The sequence below is a fragment of the Macaca fascicularis genome, chromosome 1, assembly GCF_037993035.2.
Source record: "Macaca fascicularis isolate 582-1 chromosome 1, T2T-MFA8v1.1".
Lineage (NCBI taxonomy): Eukaryota > Metazoa > Chordata > Mammalia > Primates > Cercopithecidae > Macaca > Macaca fascicularis.
Window position 1 is genome coordinate 80,509,111 of NC_088375.1, and position 20,805 is coordinate 80,529,915.

At 42.1% G+C, this 20,805-nt stretch overlaps 1 protein-coding gene and 1 pseudogene across 7 annotated transcripts in view; one reads left to right on the plus strand and one right to left on the minus strand.

Annotated features, from left to right (window-relative positions):
* Positions 1 to 3,575: 3,575 nt before the first annotated feature.
* Positions 3,576 to 20,805, minus strand: part of HHIPL2 (HHIP like 2) — a 34,983-nt gene continuing 17,753 nt past the window's right edge. For 3 of the 7 annotated variants that reach the window (XR_012433359.1, XM_045397512.3, XM_005540908.5), the window contains exons 5-9: positions 20,659 to 20,785; positions 13,274 to 13,419; positions 8,300 to 8,381; positions 4,944 to 5,026; positions 3,576 to 4,193 (exon numbers count right to left, since the gene is read on the minus strand). Coding sequence is in view for 4 of the 7 variants with exons in the window: in XM_045397512.3 (XP_045253447.2) it covers positions 3,913 to 4,193; positions 4,944 to 5,026; positions 8,300 to 8,381; positions 13,274 to 13,419; positions 20,659 to 20,785 (719 nt within the window). In the remaining 3 variants the exon portion in view is untranslated. Of the gene's footprint in view, positions 4,194 to 4,943; positions 5,027 to 8,299; positions 8,382 to 13,273; positions 13,420 to 20,658; positions 20,786 to 20,805 lie in introns of those variants that run through there. The other 4 variants (XR_012433353.1, XM_065542286.2, XM_074036905.1 and 1 more) reach the window with 4 other exon arrangements.
* Positions 16,056 to 16,735, plus strand: LOC102116174 (SAP domain-containing ribonucleoprotein pseudogene; annotated as a pseudogene).

Sequence of the window (20,805 nt, forward strand, 5' to 3'; positions counted from 1 at the left end):
ACCGAAACAGGATGTAAGCCATCTCACTAGTAATTTTTGAATTGATTCCATGTTGAAATATATTGGATTATATAAAATAGAGTGTAATTAAAATAATTATAAAAAATTGTATAATTACAATTAACTATTTTTTTTTAATGTATCTACTAGAAAATTTTAGGTTACATTTGTGGCTCCCATCTGCAGCTCTCATTTATCTTTCTGTTAGATAGTGCAGGTTAGGGACCCAGAGTCCTCTGACCTTGCGTCTAAGTTAATTCTTAATCTGGCTCCCACTAAGTAAACTGTAATAGCCAGAGAAAGTCTCTTTCATCTCTGGGTCTCCCCGGAGTCAGTACTGTGCCTGACAAGCAGTAAGCACAGCCTTCGTTGAGATGAAATTAAATATCTCCCCAACAAGCTCTTTAAAGCCAGGGAACTTATCTCTTTTTTTTTTCTTTTTCTTTGTTGGTGGTGGTGGTGGTGTTTTTGTTTTTGTTTTTTTTGAAAGGGAGTCTCCCTCTGTCGCCCAGGGTTGAGTGCAGTGACTTCATTTTGGCTCACTGCAACCTCCACCTCCCAGGTTCAAGCGATTCTCTTGCCTCAGCCTCCCAAATGGCTGGGATTACAGGTGCCCGCCACCACGCCCAGCTAATTTTTTTGCATTTTTAGTAGACATGGGATTTTGCCACATTGGCCAGGCTGGTCTCGAACACCTGGCTTCAAGTGATGCACCCGCCACGGCCTCCCACAGTGCAGAGATTACAGGTGTGTACCACTACAAGGAATGTGTTTCTTAAACTGAGTTCGCTTTGGGAGTGATGCAACTGTAAGACTTTCTGTTTTGGCTTGCAATATTTTAGATCTAGGAAAACACACTCAACACCCTCATACTTTGTTAATTATTTTGGCCCTCTGTGGTCAGGATATCTACTGCTAGCAATGCTGTGGAGGTGAAGTGTTCACAGTGCCTTGAGGACACAGGACCCACTGATGCAACAAAAATACCCATATTATCGCAAAAGCATTAGCCCTTTACTAACACACTGAATGCCTTTTGGCAAAGCCATTTGGGATCCTTGAATACCTTAGTTCCAGGACTACTTACTCTGAGTTACTTGGTCATCAAGTAACAAAGTAGTAAGAAAGAGAAGTTTTTGAAGCTCTCTAATCCCATCTCCCTCCAGTCATTGCCAGTCGTCATCATTCCTCTCCCTTCCCCTGACACAAACTGATCTCTAGAAAGAGCAAGTACCTGCACATGTGTATTTTTCAACCCTCCGAACTTTTCAACACCTTAGGCTGTAAGGAAGAGGAATACATTTTGGCTTTTCGATGCCCTAGAGATTGTTTTCTAACAGTCCTAGACCCTCCCAGGAAGGCTCACCGGCATCACCAGGCATCCTTCCAGAAAATAAAGCCACTTGCTAGAGAAAAACACTGTGCCTCTCCCCCAGCTTTCCAACATTTCAGAGGCCCCATTCAGTTTCCCGGTCTAGACCCATGCAATACCCTCTAGTGCGAAACCAGTGTTCCAAATGCTTTGAATTTGGTGTGTGCGATCCTTTCAGTTGATACATGAATTTTGAGGATTTTCCCCCAGCTCAAACACTTCCAGTCCAGACTGTATTTTTGCCCCATGTATTTGAAGAAAGACCATATGAGCAAAGAAAGCAGAGTGGGCTCAAACATTTAGTCCAGAGGTTAGATCCAATCTCCTTGAACTGGCCTGGGGTTTTCAGCTCTTCCAACAAAATAACCCTGGGTTAATCCCCTCCACCTTTAAGTTGCTGTCTTCATCTGAGAAGAAGCTAAAAGTGTGAAATATCAAGTTGGTTAGACTCTGAAGTTCATTTCGATCCTAGAGAGTATACATAAGCGCTACAAAGGTAGGCAAGGAAAACTAAAACTATGAAAAAGGCGAAGGAAGAAAACTTGAAGACGATCAAAAAAAATGATCTGCAGAAAACGATGACTGGTGTTTAGCAGCTTCCATAAAGACAGAACAAGAGAAAAAGAATCAGAGAGGTTTGATGGATTCCTGTTAGGTAAGGTTACCTAAAGCAAAAAGATGGAAACTGCTTCTATGGAAGTCTTTAAAAAAAAAATCTATCCAGAGTATGTCCAATCCTATCTAAAATAGTGATCATATGACCTTAAAAGTTAACAACCCTGGTATTTTATGCTTTTGTTCTCTTTAAACCAAATTGTCTACACTCTTCTGGATGTTTTGCATAATATGAAGAACTTGATGAATATAGGGACCATTTCCTCTGTTAGTTCTTCAATCCTCAGATACATAGTTCAAAAGTCACCATCCTTCATTGAGGGCCTCCATGAAGGCAGGTGCACAGCAGACTGCAAGGGGGAATTGGTTCTAGTCCAACTGAACTGTTCCCTGTTCCCTTACACCACTGTGATACAGTCACTTAACCTCACAAAGCTTCACTTTTCTCATCTTCAATGGAAGTTTTATGGCAACAGAGAAGAGCAAGGCTTTGAGGTTTCAAGATAAGGTATAAGCTTGGCACATAGTAGGTATTCGAATAAAATGTAGTTAAGTTTATTATGCTATGTGCACAATAAAGCCAAATAGTGAAACTTCCTTTGCAAAGATTATAACAGTGAGAGAAGCCTGGCATGGCTGACCCCCTCTTGCCTCTAGCCTCACGGGCTGGCTGTCCTCACTCATTCCTGACTGAGGCCAAGCTAACCATGGGAGGAATTTAGTTTATTGTTTAACTTTGAAGCAAGAATTATAATAGTCCCTCCCTCCCTAAAACTAACTCCCTCCTTGCTCAGGGACTGAAGCTGCCTTTGTAAAACTGATGGAAGGCCACTAGATTATGGGAAGGGCCTGAATTCTGCTAAAATGTAAGCATCGTTTCTATCATCCCTTACTGCTCAGGAGTCATGTGGTCAGAGGTCACAAGATTTATGACTTCTCCAGTTGCTCCTATAGATAACATCACTATTGTAGCACCTAAGATTGGTCTTTTGAGATGTTTTTCAGATGGTTGCACCCTGGAAACCAACTAACCTATCCAGATTTGTGATTCATCACTCAACATTTCATGTGGCCCCGATCCAGAGGCAGACTCAGTGCACAAGGACTGTTCCTCACACCCCTATGATTTCATTCTCAACCAATCAGCAGCACACATTCCCTAGCCCCTCCCCCAACCAAACTATCCATAAAAACTCCAGCCTCTGAGTTCTCTGTGAGACTGATTTGAGTAATAACTCCAGTCCTTCTAGTTGGCAGCCTCTGTGTTAAACTGTTTTTCTACTGCAATATTGTAGTCTCAGTGAATTGGTTTTGTCTGTGCACTACACAGGAAGAACCTGTCAGGCCATTACTGTAGTAAGTGCTGGAGGTACAGAACTGAACCTGCTCTTGTTCACTTCATGAGCTTTGGGCTGGGGAAAGGAGATACCACATTTAAAGGGTCTTTCCTTGTAAGCTTGTCACAGCCTTCCTCTTAGACCTGGGGTGAAGCAGGAGGGTGAAGTATGGTTCTTATGCAAGTGTGGTACAGCATGCTAGATTTCCTAATGTCAAACAAATATCCAGGATATCAAAGGATATGTGTCAGTTTGAACAAGTGTTGATTTATTACCTCAGAATGTAGGCATTTACAAAACAAAATGGAGACATCCAGTGTGATTCCAAGCAGGCTCATGGACTAGTGCTCACCATAACCCAGGTGCACCAGCAATCTGGGATATGGTCTCCTACAGAAGCACTGCATCCAGAGAAGGTGCATTTATTTATTCAGCAGATAGCAAGATTTCCCAGGGAGAGGAAAACCACCCTGCCCCACCTCTATCCTGGCTTCCCAGACTTCTAAGGTCTTTATTCAGCAGTGACTTTCATTTGATGAGGTGGCTCTCCTCTCTCACGTCACCCTGTCAGCCACCTTGACCAATGGCTCACGGGAGACTTCTGCCAGCTCGCCTCTGCTCTGCTGATGGCCTCATCCTGCCACTGTGGCTTTTCAGGCTCTTCCTCCTCTTGCCCTGGGGGACTTGGGGCCCCACTCTGGCTTTCTTCTTTGTACCAGGCCCTCGCAGGGTATTCTTGCTGCTTGTAGGAGAAGCCAGCTTCTTGGAGGAGCCTTTCTGAGACAAACCCTGGGCTGGGCCGGAAGCTAAGGTTGCAGATTTTCTAGCAGCTTTCTCTGATTGCTCCTTTAGCAAGTCCAAGACTGTCTCTGAGAAATCAGCATTTATTTAGTGAAAAATATAAGTCCCAGAAAGTAGCTATAAGAGAAACCTATAACTGCATTAGAGTTCTTTAATATAAATTCTTTTTATTAATACTTTTTAATTCTCTAACTGGCCTTGATCTAAATATATGAGCTTTTTAGAAGGGTCACTCCAGTGATACATGATTCTGTAATAGTTTCCTTAAGATAGTATCCTTCCTCTGTAAGTCTTTCCTGACTCCCCACCCTGCCCCAAGGAAACCCCACCCTGCCCCAAGGAAACATTCCTCATTCTAGGGGCCCTCTCAGTGCCCTGAACATCCTTCTATACCAGAACATTACTGCTACATTTATTTCTTTATTTGCCTGTACTTCCCATCCCCACTCCTATTTAACTCTGAATTCCTACACGTCATAGGCTTTAAGTGTTCATTGTTGTATCTCTAGGGATAAGCATAGTTCCTGCCACAAAGTATGAAATGAATGATGCCAAATGAATGAATATATGAACGATTAAATGAATGAATCAACAAATGAATGAATGAATGAGTGAATGAATGAATAGAGGAAACCAGTCACAGTAGAAGCGGGTATCCTCACACTCGTAACTCCTCTGTTATGCAGAGGAGATGTATAGACTGAATTTCCCTCAGGGGGTAACTAAGACTCCACCGTGGGAATTATGGCCTGCTTGCTGAGGGCACTGCCTTAGCCTCCACACCAGGGCCTGAGCCTAAGACTCAAAGATGGACTCACTGGCGAGTGGTTTGAACGGGATCCGCTTACTCTTGGTTCTCACCGGCACTGGCTTGTATTTGCACTTGCCTGGGGGTGCCCGCCTAAAAACACAAACAGAAAGCATGAGGACGCAAGACTCTGAAGACGCAACCAGAAAATCAAGGTCACCAGAGGGTGTATATTTGCAAGAATTGGGGTCAGCCTTTACTTATCCATGGGGATGGGGTAGATGTAATACGAAATATGCTATGAGCTCAGAAGGAGAGGTAAAAGGGCACAGACAGAACAGGGCACCTCAGGCCCTTGAGAGACAGTGCAGAAAGGGAATTAGGAGTATGGGCATGGTGGCAGTCAAAACGGGTTCACATCCTTGTAATCAGGGGCAAATAAACCTTGCTAAGTCTCAGTCTCCACATCCATAAAATGCAAAACCTAATATTCCCCATCTTCCTAGGAACAGTGCCCAGCACATAACAAGAGTTCACGGATGAGGCTGATGATGAGCATGATTCTGCTGCTGCTTCTGATGGTGGTGCTGGTGACTCCCTTTAAAGAAAATGTCTTCAAGAACTCAAGGCACAGCCCTTAGACAATGCCTGCTTCTCTGCCTAGTAACACACACATTCTTAAACTGCTTGTCCCCGGGTGCATCTTCTGAAATAAAAGGGACTTTGAGGACAGAGAGTACTTCCACTGTAGAGAGCAGAGCTGGAACTTCCCAGCCTGTCCCCATTGCCTTCTCTGCCTTGCTCCAACTCTATCTCTCACTGCCATCCTCCCAACTCCAGGTGGAGGGGAAAAATAAGGTAATTGTATTTATTTAACAAACACTTATGTAGTGCTTAGGCACTATTCTAAATACTTTGCAAATATTAACTCACTGAGTCTTCCTAACAATGCTGTGAAGTAAGTACTATTACTATACTCATTTTACATAGGGGAAACTGAGGCTCACACAGGCTAAGAAACAGGCCCAAGGCCACACAGTTAGTCAGTGGCAAAGCCAAGATTCCAAGCCCAGGCTCAAGTCCGTGTTCTCAACCACTGTATTTAGCTACCCCTAAAGGAATGGTAGGAGGAAAAAAATGGGAGGGAGAAATGGATACATAAATTAGTCAGGTGCCCTCAAAATGCTGGGAGTGATGCATTTAGTGCAAAGACAAGCTGAATAAGTAATCAGAGCAGAATCTGGTCCACTTATAGAAGTTTAAAAAGTCTATGTGATTCGATCTAGTTATAACTGAACGGAGGGAGTAGCACTGAAATGACCTGTCCACAAAGAGAACTGAGTTCCTATTCCAGGCTCGTCTTACTAGCTGCACCTGGGGCAAGTAATTTAACTTAACTAGCCTTCAGTTTCTTTATCCATAGAGTGAGATGTTAACCTGCCTGGTTGGAATTCTGTCAGCATTAAATGATAGCCCACATGCATGGCACTTAGCACAGTGCCTGGCACACAGGAATAACTCCATAAATGTCAATTTTTTTAAAAAAGGTGAATGAGTAAGGATGTCTTCAGTGTGAAAATGCTTTATGGGCGCTTTCCGTATGGCTTCTCACAGCTGCTCTTGTGAAAGTGGGGAGTTAAATTATCTGCCAGCTAAGTCAGAAAACTGCCAAAGGAAAGAAAAATGGATTCACATAGGAAGCCTATTAATGGAAAGAGAACTCCCCACCAAGGCATCATCAACCATCAGAAGCACTTAAAAGACCCTGAGTCTGCTCCAGCTCCTAAGCCCAGGATATGTGCACAGAAGCAGACCCAGCAGTGGAAACAGCCCAGTATTAAATTCACCCCTTGGCTATCCGCCCTCCACCATCCGCACATCACCCCGGGCACAGCCTCAGGGACGGAGCCTCTTCCAGGAACTTCCAAGAATACACAAGCTGAGAGCCCTGTGGCCAAACAGAAGCAGAGCTAGAGCTGGCCCCAAAGCCCTAACCAGTGGCTGGACCTATTTGCCTCATGTCTGCTATATGCCAATCCAGATGTGGGTAACATAAGCCTCAGGGGAAAATTTTCTTCTGTAGGTCTATCTGTAAGCTAATTCAGGGGGAGATTTTCTTGCTTTGGCAAGAATTTTCAGATAAATCTAGAGCACTGGGGCAGGGTGCGTGGTGGCACACACCTGTAAATCCAGCACTTCAGGAGGTCGAGGCAGGTGGATCACTTGAGTCCAGTAGTTTGAGATCAGGCTGGGCAACATGGCAAAACCCCATCTCTACTGAAAATACAAAAATTAGCCGGGTGTGGTGGTGCATGCCTGTAATCCCAGTGACCTTGGGAGGCTGAGGCACATGAATAGCTTGAACCCAGGAGGCAGAGGTTGCAGTGAGCCAAGATCGTGTCACTGCAGTCCAGCCTGGGAAACAGAGTGAGATTCTATTAAAAAAAAAAAAAAATTTCTAGTGCACCGCCCAGACTCCTCAGGATGGATACACTGCATCACCCTCCCCAGGGCAGATAACCTGACCCAGACCCAACAACCTCTCAAGCAGGAAGTGGTATTGTGCTTTTGCCTGTGCTGGTGGAGGTTGGTCAGCCTCTGAGAGAGATAAGCAAAGAAGCAGAAGGAAACAGCATAGAGCCCAGCAAGTGAATAAACACTAAACTCCAGAAAAGGTCAGCTGGAGCTACTAAGGAACTTGGCAGTTAAATGTATTTGCCAAAGACCTGGAGATCTGCACCAAGCCCAGGGGACAGGGGAGCAGTACTTACTCAGGTGCTTAGAGGTGTATGCCTGTTGTTAGATGACCTCAGACAGACACTTCCAGAAGCATATTTAAAAAAAAAAAAAAAATAGCCTGTCATGGTGGCTTACGCCTGATATCCCAGCACTTTGGAAGACCAAGGCAGGTGAATCACCTGAAGTTGGGAGTTCGAGACCAGCTTGACCAACATGGAGAAACCCCATCTCTACTAAAAATACAAAATTAGCTAGCTATGGTGGTGCATGCCTGTAATCTCAGCTACTTGGGAGGCTGAAGCAGGAAAATCGCTTGAACCTGAGAGGCGGAGGTTGCGGTGAGACAAGGTCGCACCATTACACTCCAACCTGGGCAACAAGAGTGAAACTCCATCTCAAAAAAAAAAAAAAAAAAGCCACAGACCTAGACTAGGTCAGAAAACCCTAGAAAGACTCAAGGTCTTCATGTCCAACTGCAAAGAGACCGTTTCCCAAGTATTTCATAATTTCTATAGACTCATTGTCCTATGCCATTATTTGTCCAAACTACTTTTCATCTAGAACATGAGTTTGCTTCATCAATAATTTTTGGTAATTTGAGGGACAGTGAAGATTGTTTTTATGGCCTGCCATGGAGATAAGAAATGAGAAAAATGCATTTGAGAAGAAAATGACATCAAATCTCACCTTGAGGGGTCAACAAACTTGTAAATAGATCCATGTGGTGCGTAGGCACTTGGGTAAGAGGTTGCCAGGAAATACAGCTCCCCTAAGGCAACAAAAATAGACAGGCAATAATGGGACATCAGGCAGCACTGAGACACAGAACTGGATGCACAGAAAACGGTCAAAAAGAAGTTATGGCCCTAAAATGCAGTGAGCCCCAAGAATGGAATCCCAGAAACCTAACTGACGTCTGCTTCGCTGGGCTGTGAGCTCCTTGAGGAGAAAGTCCATCTTCGAACCCCCAAAGACTAGCTGAGTGTATGGCCTAGCAGAGGTAATTTCATGTGTATGTTTGTTTATCAAACCAAACAGCTTTCTCCCTTATCACCTCCTTGCTCTCAGAAACTTCACCTCCGTGAATCTCCATTTCCTTCCTTTCCTCTTTCCTCTGTGAACACTTGGATACACACAGTCTGCAGGCTGAGGACCATCTGTCAATCGCTTTATTTTGTCCCTTCTTTAGTCGTTTTGTTTCCCTTCAGCCTTACTCCCATTTTCCTCTTTCATTCCGTCCTTGAGTTCCTTATTTCCTGGTGACCCTCCCCACTCTCCACCTCTTCTCTTGGTCTTTTCCATGTCCCACAAAAATCACCTCTACCCACTCTCTCCTGTATCTCTCTGATGTGGTTTGGCTGTGTCCCCACTCAATCTCAATCTCATCGTGACTTATAGCTCCCATAATTCCCACGTATTGTGGGAGGGACCCAATGGGAGATAATTGAATAATGGGGGCAGCTTCCCCTATACTGTTCTCCTGGTAGTGAATAAGCCTCATGAGCTCTGACGGTTTTATATGGTTTTATAAGAGGAAATCCCTTTCTCTTGGCTCTCATTTGCTCTCTTCTGCCACCATGTAAGATGTGCCTTTCACCTTCCACCATGATTGTGAAGCCTTCCCAGCCATGCGGAACTGTGAGTCCACTAAGCTTCTTTTCCTTTGTAAATTACCCAGTCTCAAGTATGTCTTTATCAGCAGTGTGAAAACGGACTAATACACTCTTAGAAAGAGCCCCACTCCTTCCCATTTCTGCCACTTGGAGCTCTGGGAAATGTTCTTTTCTCACAGTAACTACCTCATTCCACCTTGCTGTCTAGTTATTTGTGAGGGACATTATGCTGTGGGGTCATAAGCCCCAGTGGGGAGTCCCAGAAGTCTGGTTTGATTTCTGATAACACCAGTTCCTCTCCATGCTATTTTGGGAGACGTCTTCACCTGCACAGCCCTCAAGATATTTATTCATTTGTAAAATTGGGATCACAATGCCTCAAGTGATTGTTAGGTATTCAATTCGAAAGTGTTAGATAACCAGGCTGGCCCGGTAGCTCACGCCTGTAATCCCAGCACTTTGGGAGGCTGAGGCAGGTGGATCACCTGAGGTCAGGAGTTTGAGACAAGCCTGGCCAACATGCAAAACCCCCCTCTACTAAAAATACAAAAATTATCCGAGCGTGGTGGCGCACGTCTGTAATCCCAGCTATGCAGGAGGCTGAGACATGAGAATCACTTGAATCTGGGAGGCATAGGTTGCAGTGAACCAAGACTGCATCACTACACTCCCAGTGCAGTAGGCAACAGAGCGAGACTCTGTCTCAAAAAAAAAAAAAAAAAGTGTTCAATAATCGTAGTTATTATTACTTTCTCATCTCTCTGACCCAATGTTTGTGCCATTACACTGAATTAAATTCACTTGCTGTTATGTGCCTTACACAACTCTTTCTCAATTTTATGAAAGAAAATGTCTATTAAGTTGCAATTCTGAAAAACCTAAAGCTTTATACAGCTCTGGGTTATTTAAACAACTGATTTTTTTTTTTTTTAAGAAAAGGTCTTGCTCTGTTGCTGACTGGAGTGTAGTGGCACAATCACGGCTCACTGTAGCCTCCACCTCCTGGGCTCAAGCAAACCTTCTACCTCAGTCACTTGAGTAGCTGGGACTACAGGTGCATGCCACCACATCAGGCTCATTTTTTAAACTTTTTGTAGAGATGGGGTCTCCCTATGTTGCTCAGGCTGGTCTCAACCTCCTGCACTCAAGGAATCCTCCCAGCTCAGCCTCCCAAAGCAGTAGGATTACAGGCATGAGCCACCACACAACAGCTCTAAACAACTGCTTTTTGTGGAGAACAGAGACCAGTGTTTGTCTTGTGCTAAGTGTGAGCCTCTTAGTCTTTGCATAGCCACTACACAGGGTAGCAGCTGCCTAACAGACTATGCTTTGTGTACTGACAAACTAAATTTATAGTCTTCCCCATGTAAGAGATCTGATGAATTAGGGCACACCCTCCTTCAGAGTCAGTTTGCTCCGTCCGAATTGGAACCCCAGGCACCATCTGGAGTGATTCTACCATTCGATAAATGTGGTGTCTAAGAAAGGCCCACGAGTACATAGGCAGGGGCCCCTCGAGGCCATGCAAAGGCCTTCCTAGTCTAAAAAGAAAATTGAAAACCCTGCCTATGCAGGACTGCAGTTTGTGTAAATTATATGTCTTCCACATTCCATAGACTTCCCATTTTATTTTTAGGTTAAAACAATGCTAGAGGTGAATTTCATTTGTAGTTTCCAACTGATATTTTTAATATATGTCTTAGGGGAGAAAAACAAAAAAAAAAACTATAATATGCCATGTAAAACAAAAATGCATGCTATACAAATTTACTGCAAACATAATTCATTTGACCAGCCCTCTTGGGAATGTGCTTCAGTGACTGACTTTCAGAAATCCCATCAATGAATCCTCAGCAATGGGCAGCTCCGCACCAGCCATTCGCTCAGCAGTAATTCATACCAGCTATCAACTCTCAGGACATGACCCAGGACGTGAACTGTAGCCATAGGTGAGGCAGAGCTCGAGTTCCAAGTAAAAGGTGACTTACCTAAAGCCAGTGGACTGGTAATAAAATAATGAAATAATGCTCAGATCTAAAAATGCCTCTCAGAAGAAAAGAATATGCCAAGAGCAGAAAATATGAATCAGTTTATGCAAAAACACAAGAGCAAGCAACTCCGGGGAAAAAATAATAATAATAACCTGCCTCAGGAACAGCCTCATTAGCCTCAGGGCCGCCCTTGGGCAAAGGCTTGGGAACACTCTGGCAAGTCTACCCCATAAAATTCAGCCAAGGACTCTGTTTTGTTTGCCAGATGTACCATGACTGGTTTTTTTTGGCTTTTTTTTTTTTTTTTACTGTTTTCTACTGTGAGACATCTACAAGCACAACAAACCAAGTCACCAAAGCCAAGAACAGCCACAGAAGATGGCAGCCCAGGATCCCTGGGCAGACTCGGGGGGTCCAGCCTCTGGGGGGGTTTCACCCACGGCGGTGTCCGGCAGAGGAGAAGCCCCACCACCGCCTGTAGCTTTCACGTCACTCTCTTTCCACTGGCCATCATCCTGCCAGCTTGTGGTTTCTCTCCTTTTTCATATGTTTGGACTTCCAATTTGAAACTCACATAGACTTTTTTCTGTTAAAATACTTGAAGTTTCCAAAATTCTTGAAGTTTCCTCTGCTCCTATAAAACATTCATCTCAAACTATCCGTTCATCAGCTAACTGAGAGGAAAGGGTCCGGGAGATGACTGGGTCTCCTTATATCCTACTCAAGTGAAGGTCCCAGGCAGCCACCTCACAGCCCAGAGGGGAAAGAAACCAAATATTTCAGAATCCTTTGAGACTCTGGTTTATACCTACAGAGAATCTTTTTTTTTCTTTTTTTCTTTTTGATTGGTTTTGTTTTCTGTTGTTTAATTATTATTTTTTTCCACCTATACAGAATCTAGATGTGGAAGGGACCTTGAGAGATCACCTTATTATCTCTGCCTCTAAACATGATGATATCTAGTGCCAAATACTGGAAAGTTCACTGTCCTCAAATAAAACAAAACAAAAATATTTAAAATTTGAAAACTTTATCTTTCCGAGTGAAACATAACTTATGTAAAGCTGAAGTTAAAAATCGGTTTTCTGATGATAAAATGTTTGGAAACGTATTAGAACTGAGTCTCTCTGGGTCTCTCTCTCATGTACATGTGCACATCATGCTTCACTGAAGCCCTTAACACGTGCCTAGTCTGTCTATTGAGGGACCTCCTACCTAGATGTCTACCTTTTTCTCAGATTTCTAAATAAATAAATAAATAAAATCCTCCTTTGCTCACAAACTCTTGGCAAGGTCAGGAAAGAGCCTGGCCCAACCAGTGAGATGATCACTAGAGGCCCGTTTCCCAGACAGCACCGGCAGCATAAACACCCACTGCCCATTTAGTCTGGTCCACTGTTGGCCCTTTCCACATTCCTAGAACTGCGGTTCAGCATAGATCTCCCCCTCACAGTGAGTTGTGTGGTTCAGCCTGGAAGGAGTAGGCTGGCATATTCAGTCTGTTTCTTCATTGGTGAAATGAGCATTATAATTACATCATGGGGCCAGGCACCGTGGCTTACGCCTGTAATCTCAGCACTTTGGGAGGCTGAGCGGGCAGATCACCCAAGGTCAGGAATTTGAGACCAGCCTGGCCAACACAGCAAAACCCCATCTCTACTAAAAATACAAACATTAGCTGGGCGTGGTGGCAGATGCCTGTAGTCCCAGCTGCTTGGGAGGCTGAGGCAGGAGAATTGCTTGAACTCCGGAAGCGGAGGTTGCAGTAAGCAGAGATGGCACCACTGCTCTCCCTCCTGGGTGACAGAGCAAGACTCTGTCTCAAAAAAAAAAGGAGAAAAAATCAAAAGTAATTTTATCATGGGGGTGTTATGATTACGAAATAAGGTGAAAAACATGACGTGCTTAGAATAGTATCCAGTACATTATAAAAGATGACTAAGTGATAGTGATCATAGTAGAAGTGATAATTACTATTTAAAATAAACGTTTAGTTGATGCCTGTGATTATCCAAGTTCCAGGAAGTAGAAATCAAACAACTCTGTACATATGTTACCTGCTTCATCTTCAGCAAAGGAAATGATGAACTTGCTATGGGTGCTGATCAGCCCTGGGAAGGCACAGGACGTAGTGCTGCCCAGGCAAAGATCCCGCTTCTTCCATTTCTTGGTTTTTCTATCTTCCTGCAAAGCCATAAGTCGACTAGATGAAAAATAAAACCTTATGTTTTAGGAATCCATATATCCACTCTGCAGGATACTTTTTCTCCTAGAATCAGGGACCCTTGAGTACTAGGACTGAGTCTCCCATTGAGAGATCAATAACTAGCCTCCCTCCAAGCAACCAAAAAGCTTCTTCAGAGATATTTCAATCACCCACTTGCCCTAGATGTGGAAGTTCATGTTCTATTATAAAAGGAGTTTGGGCCAGGCCCAATGGCCCACACCTGTAATCCCAGCACTTTGGGAGGCCAAGGCAGGCAGACCACTTGAGGTCAGGAGTTCAAGACCAGCCTGGCCAACATGGTGAAACCCCCATCTCTACTAAAAATACAAAAATTAGCCAGACAGGGTGGTGCACGCCTATAGTCCCAGCTACTCGGGAGGTTGAGGCACAAGAATGGCTTGAACCCAGGACGTGGAGGTTGCAGTGAGCCAAGATCATGCCACTGCACACTCCAGCCTGGGTGACAGAGCGACATTTTGTCTCAAAAAAAAAAAAAAAAAGAGTTCGATGCACTGCACTGTGTAGGCTGCACCACTACAAAAGACTGATCTTATTTTTATTAGTTGTGTGACCTTTGGATAGTTGCCCAATATCTCTAAGCTTCAGATTCCTCATCTGTAAAATGGGGAGTGATAACGTAATTTACCATAGGGCAGAATTTTGAAGGTTAAATAAAATAATATACATAAAGATCTCACCAATGTGTGTGGCACATTGTAAGGGTTAAAAAAAAACTACTGTTATTATTATTGCTGTATGCTTATATAGTAGCAGAGAGATGCTTCTTATCCCTCTATCATCTATCTGAACTAAAAGCAGGTTTTTAGAAGAAAAGGGAAAGGAAGTTGGTTAAACCCAGGGTGCTTGTCAGAATCACCTGGAAAGTTTTATGGAAACAGAGATCCCAAACCCAAGGGATTTTTATAAGTACACCTCAATTAAGAATCACTGCCTATGACTGGGTGCAGTGGCTTATGCTTGTAATCCCAACACTTTGGGAGGCTGAGGCAGGCAGATCACCTGAGACCAGGAGTTCGAGACCAGCCTGACCAACATGGCAAAGCCCTGTCTCTACTGAAAATACAAAAATTGGCCAGGCATGGTGGCATGCACCTGTAGTCCCAGCTGCTTGGGAGGCTGAGGCATGAGAATCGCTTAAACCCAGGAGGCAGAGGTTGCAGTGAGCTGAGACTGCACCACTGCACTCCAACCTGACTCCGTCTCAAAAATAAATAAATAAATAAAGAATCACTGCATGTTAACCAAATGATTTGCGTATGGGGGCAGTAGTGAATGGAGGTTGTAGGGAGAAAAACATAAAGAACAATGAAATCCCAAAGATCTAGTAAGTGATGATAAAGGACCTGACCAATTATTCATTTTACCCCATCTCTGTAACTAAGAATTGCAGCATAAAAATAGAACACCTTTTCTAACAGGGACTAGATTTACTCTCCCATCTTAAACATTCCAAAACCTGCACAAGATAGAATAATAATGACTTCAAAGATACTGAAGATAGGCAATATAGGAGTATGTTCTCTGAGATACAGGAAACAAACAAGGTAAACCCTATGATTGTTCCAGCATACTACCTTGAGAGTGTCCAGCACAGAAAGGGAAAATACAGGCAAAGCCTAGCAGGCTCCTTGAGCTGAAAAGACATTGCTGAGAGTCCAGGAAGACCAATGCAGTAAGAGATTGCAGGATAGATACTGGAGAGAAGAAAATTGCACAGAGAACGAATGCCAGAGAGCTGCAAAAGGTTCCCCTGAAGTAATCGTCAGCATACTCAACAGCAGGTACATGTGAGAAAATATTTAAAAACAAAGGAAAGATTTAGAAGAAAAAGTACTTAGCATTTACTTGGGATCAGGAATAGCATAAGTAGTGAGGAATAGAACTCAGTAGTGAGGAACAGAAAGCTCTAGAAAAAGCACTACTTTGGTTCTGTTTAGTAAATAATTAGTAGCAAGACCTGAAAGAATCACACTATTTCCAAATAACTATGTCTCCAAGCAAAATTCAAAATCATTTATTGGAATACAAGAATATCCAGCACTACTAAGTTAAATTAATAATTTCTGGCATCCAATCAAAAATTACGAGGCAAGTAAAGAAGGAGGTGAATAGAATCCATAATAAAAAGTAAAATCTGTCCATCGAAACTGACACAGAACTGACGAAGATGTTAAAGTTAGCAGACAAGAACATTCAAACAATGATTCTTACTATATTCCATATGTTTAAAAAGTTATATAGAGATATGAGAGATACAAAGCAGACCCAAATCAAGTTTCTAGAGGTGAAAAATATGTTGAGATTACACACACACACACACACACACACACACACTCAATGGGATGAATGGCTGGCTAGACATCACAAAAGAAAAGATTCATGAACTAAAGACATAGCAATAGAAACTACCCTACATGAAACACAGAGAAAAATTTTTGACACAAATATATCATCGGTGAACTGTGGAACAACTTTAAGCAGCCCAATATACATGTAATTAGAGCCTCTGAATAAAAGGAGAGAAGGGAGGGGTAACAAGATAGCAACCAAGACGGTGGAGATCCATAAGCTGAAGCTTGCTGAACTAAGGTAAGAATATCTTGCTCATGGTTTGGAGACCAAGGGAACAAAGCAAGATCTTATCCACAGACTCCAGGCATATCTTGAAGAACACGCTGAAGAGGAGGCAAATGAAGATGTTCTGGGAGATGAAACAGAGGAATAAGAAACAAAGCCCATTGAGCTGCCTGTCAAAGAGGAAGAACCCCCTAAAAAAACTGTTGATGTGGCAGCAGAGAAGAAAGTGGTGAGGATTACATCTGAAATACCACAGACTGAGAGAATGCAGAAGAGAGCTGAATGATTCAATGTACCTGTGTGCCTGGAGAGTAAGAAAGCTGGTCGGGCAGCTAGGTTTGGGATTTCTTCAGTTCCAACAAAAGGTCTGTCATCTGATAACAAACCTATGGTTAACTTGGATAAGCCGAAGGAAAGTGCTCAAAGATTTGGTTTGAATGTCTCTTCAATCTCCAGAAAGTCTGAAGATGATGAGAAACTGAAAAAGAGGAAGGAGCGATTTGGGATTGTCACAAGTTCAGCTGGAACTGGAACCACAGAGGATACAGAGGCAAAGAACAGGAAGAGAGCAGAGCACTTTGGGATTGCCTGATGAAAAGTCCTTGATACTTTCTGTTCTCCAGTGTTTTCCATTTCTCTCATTCTTCTTGGTCACATATATGCCTGAATGTACAGTCATGTGCCTACATCCTGCCTCGCAATGAGGGAGCACGTACCCCAGGTTCATCCGTGAACTGCAGCAGCAGTTTGACTTAATGCTGTTTCAGCTTTAAGGTTGCTGTGTTTTTGTTCTTGGTTATGTAGCTTGTTAATAAAAAAAAAATTGAAAAGAGAAAAAAAAAGGAGAGAAGGAGTGGGAGACAGAGGGAAACATATTTGAAGATATAATGGCCAAAAATGTTCCACATTTCGTGAAAACTATAAATTCACAGATCCAATAACTGCTACAAACTCTAAGCACAAGAAATATGAAGAAAAGCAAACTAAGGCATATCTTAATGAAATTGCACAAAACTGATGATAAAGGGAAAATCTTAAAAAGCAGTCATAGGGAAAAAAATGAAATATTACATATGAAGGAACAAAGAGAAGTCTGGCAGCAGATTTCTCATTGGAAATGATGCAAGCCAGAAAATAGTGGGGCAACCTCTAAAGAATCAAAGAAAAAAACATGCTAACACAGACTTCTATACCCAGTGAAAACATCTTTCAAAAATGAAGGCAAAATAAAGACTCAAAAGTGAAAAGAATTCATCACTATAGACCCCATCAACAAGAAATGTTAAAGGAAGTTCTTCAGACAGAAGAAAAATGATATCAGATAGAAACATGCATCTACCCAAAGGAATTGAGAGCATTAGGAATGATAACATTCTTATTGCCACTGTAACAAATTACCACGACTACAAATTACCACAACTTTGTGACTTAAAACAACATACACTTATTCTTTTATAGAATTGGATGCCAGAACTCTGAAACGGTCTTCACTGAGCCAAGATCAAGGTGTTGGCAGGACTGTGCTCCCTCCAGACGCTCTGCAGGAGAATCGGTTTCCTCACTCTTTCCAGCTTTTGAAAGCTGTCCCTATGCCTTGACTCATGGCCCCACATCATGTCACCTTTTCTCCCTCTGCCTTCGTTGTCACATCACTTTCTATCTCTCACATCTTCAAATTTCCCCCTACCTTCCTCTTCTAAACACGCTTGTAATTTCATTTAGGACCCACCCAGAAAATCCAAGATAGTTCCCCAAGTCATATACAATATGTTCTGGGAGCACAGTAAATCTAAAATAGAAATCAATAGCAGAAAGACCTCTGGAAAATCTTCAGGTAGTTGAAAACTAAATATCTCACTTTGAAATAACTCATGGGACAAAGAAATCAAAAGGTAAATTAGAAAATATTTTTAGCTGAATAACAATGAAAACACAATATATCAACATTTACAGGATACTGCTAAAGTAGTACTTGGGGGAAAATTTATAGCACTAAACACATATATTAGTAAAGATGAAAGGTCTCAGATCAATAACCTCAGCTTCCATCTTGAGAAACTAGAAATAGAAGAGCAAATTAAACCCAAATCAAGCAGAAGGAAGAAAAAAGAGAAGAAATCAATGAAATAGAAAAAAACACAAAAGTAATAGGAAAAAAAATCAATGAACACAAAAGCTGGTTCTTATAGAAGATCAATAAAATGGATAAACCTCTAACCAGACTGATTTAAAAAAAAAAAAGAGAAGACACAACTACCAGCTGTATCTAGAACAAGACAAGTGACATCACCATAGTTTCTATAGATATTTAAAGAATAATAAAGAAATATTATGAACAACTGAATGCCAATACATTTGACAACATAGACAAACTGGACAAATTCCTTGAAAGGCACAGACTACCAAAGCTCACTCAGAAAGAAATAGATAAACTGAATAATTAAATCTAATAAAGAAATTAAATTTGTTATTAAAAGTCTTTTCACATAGAAAACTTCAGGCCCAGATAGTTTTTCTTGGAATGAAGCACACATAAGGAAAAATAATACCTATTTTACACAAACTCTTCCAGGTAATTGAACAGGAGTACTTATTCTATAAAGCCTGTTTACCCTGATTCCAAAGTCTGACAAATATATTACAAGAAAGAAAAACTACAGTTCACTATTCCTTCATGCACATAGATTTTAAAATTTCAAACAACATGCCAACAAATCAAATCTATATATATAAAAAGGATGGGGCCAGGGGCAGCAGGTCATGCCTGTAATCCTAGCACTTTGGGAGACCAAGTGGGAGAATAGCTTGAAGCCAGGAGTTCAAGACCAGCCTAGGCAACATAGTAAGACTCCATCTCTACAAAAAAAAAATTTTTTTAATTAGCTGGGTGCCACCAGCTACTTGGGAGGCTGAGGTGGGAGGATCACTTGAGCCCAGGAGTTCGAGGCTGTAGTGAGCTATGATCGTGCCATTGCAGTCCAGCCTACATAACAGAGCAAAACCTTGTTTCAAAAAAAAAAAAGATAATGCATTATGACCAAGTGGTATTTTTCTCAGAATGCAAGACTGCTCTAACAATTTTTAAATCAATTGACGAAATTCACCATATTAAGAAACTAAAAATTTTAAAAGCCCACATGATTCATCAAAAGATGAAAAGAAGCCTTTGACAAAACCCAACATCTATATCTAATACAAATTCTCAAAGGACTAGAAATAAAAGAAAATGTCCCCAGCTTGATAAAGGGTGTGTAGAAATCACCTACAGCTGACATCATATTGGTGTGATGTCACACAGTAACATCACACCAATATGATGGTGAAAATGAATGCTTTCCCCCACTTCTACTCAACACCGCACTGAGATTAAGCTAGAGCAGTAAGCCAGTTAAAAAATAAGAGCAGGCTTCCAATTCAAAAAAAAAAAAGTAAATACAAAAAATTCGCCAGGCGTGGTGGCGGGCGCCTGTAGTCCCAGCTACTCGGGAGGCTGAGGCAGGAGAATGGTGTGAACCCAGGAGATGGAACTTGCAGTGAGCTGAGATTGCACCACTGCACTCCAGTCTGGACTCCATCTCAAAAAACAAAAAAGAAAAGGAAAGAAAAGAAAGAAAGTAAAAGTGTCTATATTCACAGACCTTCTAATAAAATTACCTTCCACATAGAAAATCCAGTAGAATCTATAAAAAAGCAATCAGAATGAACAAGGAGTTCAGCAAGGTTGCCAGATGCAAGCTCAATATAAAAAAAATTCTACATACTAACAATTAACAATCAGAAACTGGAATTTAACAAAATAACATTTACTATAACATCAAACACTAAGAGATAAGTAAATATGCAAGATCTCTACACTGAAAACTATAAAATATAGTAGCCATGTTATTCACAATATTTCATAACTGGGAATAGCCAAAATGTCCATCAGCAACACAGAGAATAGATGAATAAATTGTGGTGTATTCATACAACTGAATTTTACAAAGCAATAAAAAAGACAAATTACTGATACATGGAAACAACATTGATGAATCCCACAGACATTGCCAAGTTAAAGAAGCCAAGCACAGAAAGAAGAGTCCATACTATCATGATTCCATTTATATACGAAGTTCCAGAAACTAAGCTGTGGTGGGAGTGCCTATCTCTGGCTGCGGGGTGTGTGTGTGTGTGTGTGTGTGTGTGTGTGTGTGTGTGTGTGTGTGACAGAGAGAGAGAGACAATTTATTTTAGGCCTGGATGGCTACATGTACATATTCACTGGGGACGGGGGACAGGCTGGAGATCCCTTTGGCATGTTTGGAAATGCTCAGAGCAAGTAAGCTGGATGGAAGCTGGGCCCCTGTCCCTTTAAAGTGAGCCCCTGGTATGAGAGAGAAACAGAGAGAGAGAGAGAGAGAGAGAGAGAGAGAGAGAGAGGCAATAGAAAAGAAGGAGCCTCCTAGGGTGATGGAAGTGTTCTGCCTCTTGATATGGTTGCTGGAAATATGAGTGCATACATTTGTAAAACATCATACCACTGTGCTCCTACATGATTATATTTCACCATATGTAAGTTATACCTCAGTAAAAGTGTTCAAATCAAAAGAGAGAGAAGGGACATCAGTCCTTCCTTACCCACTCATGAAGTCTCCAAAGATATACAGGCCATTGAGATTTGGGGATTCACAACCACGATAGACATAACCTCCCGTGACTGATTTCCCCACTGCGTGGCCATAAGCATAGATTGGCAGAACATCATCTGTCCAGGGGAGAGGAAAG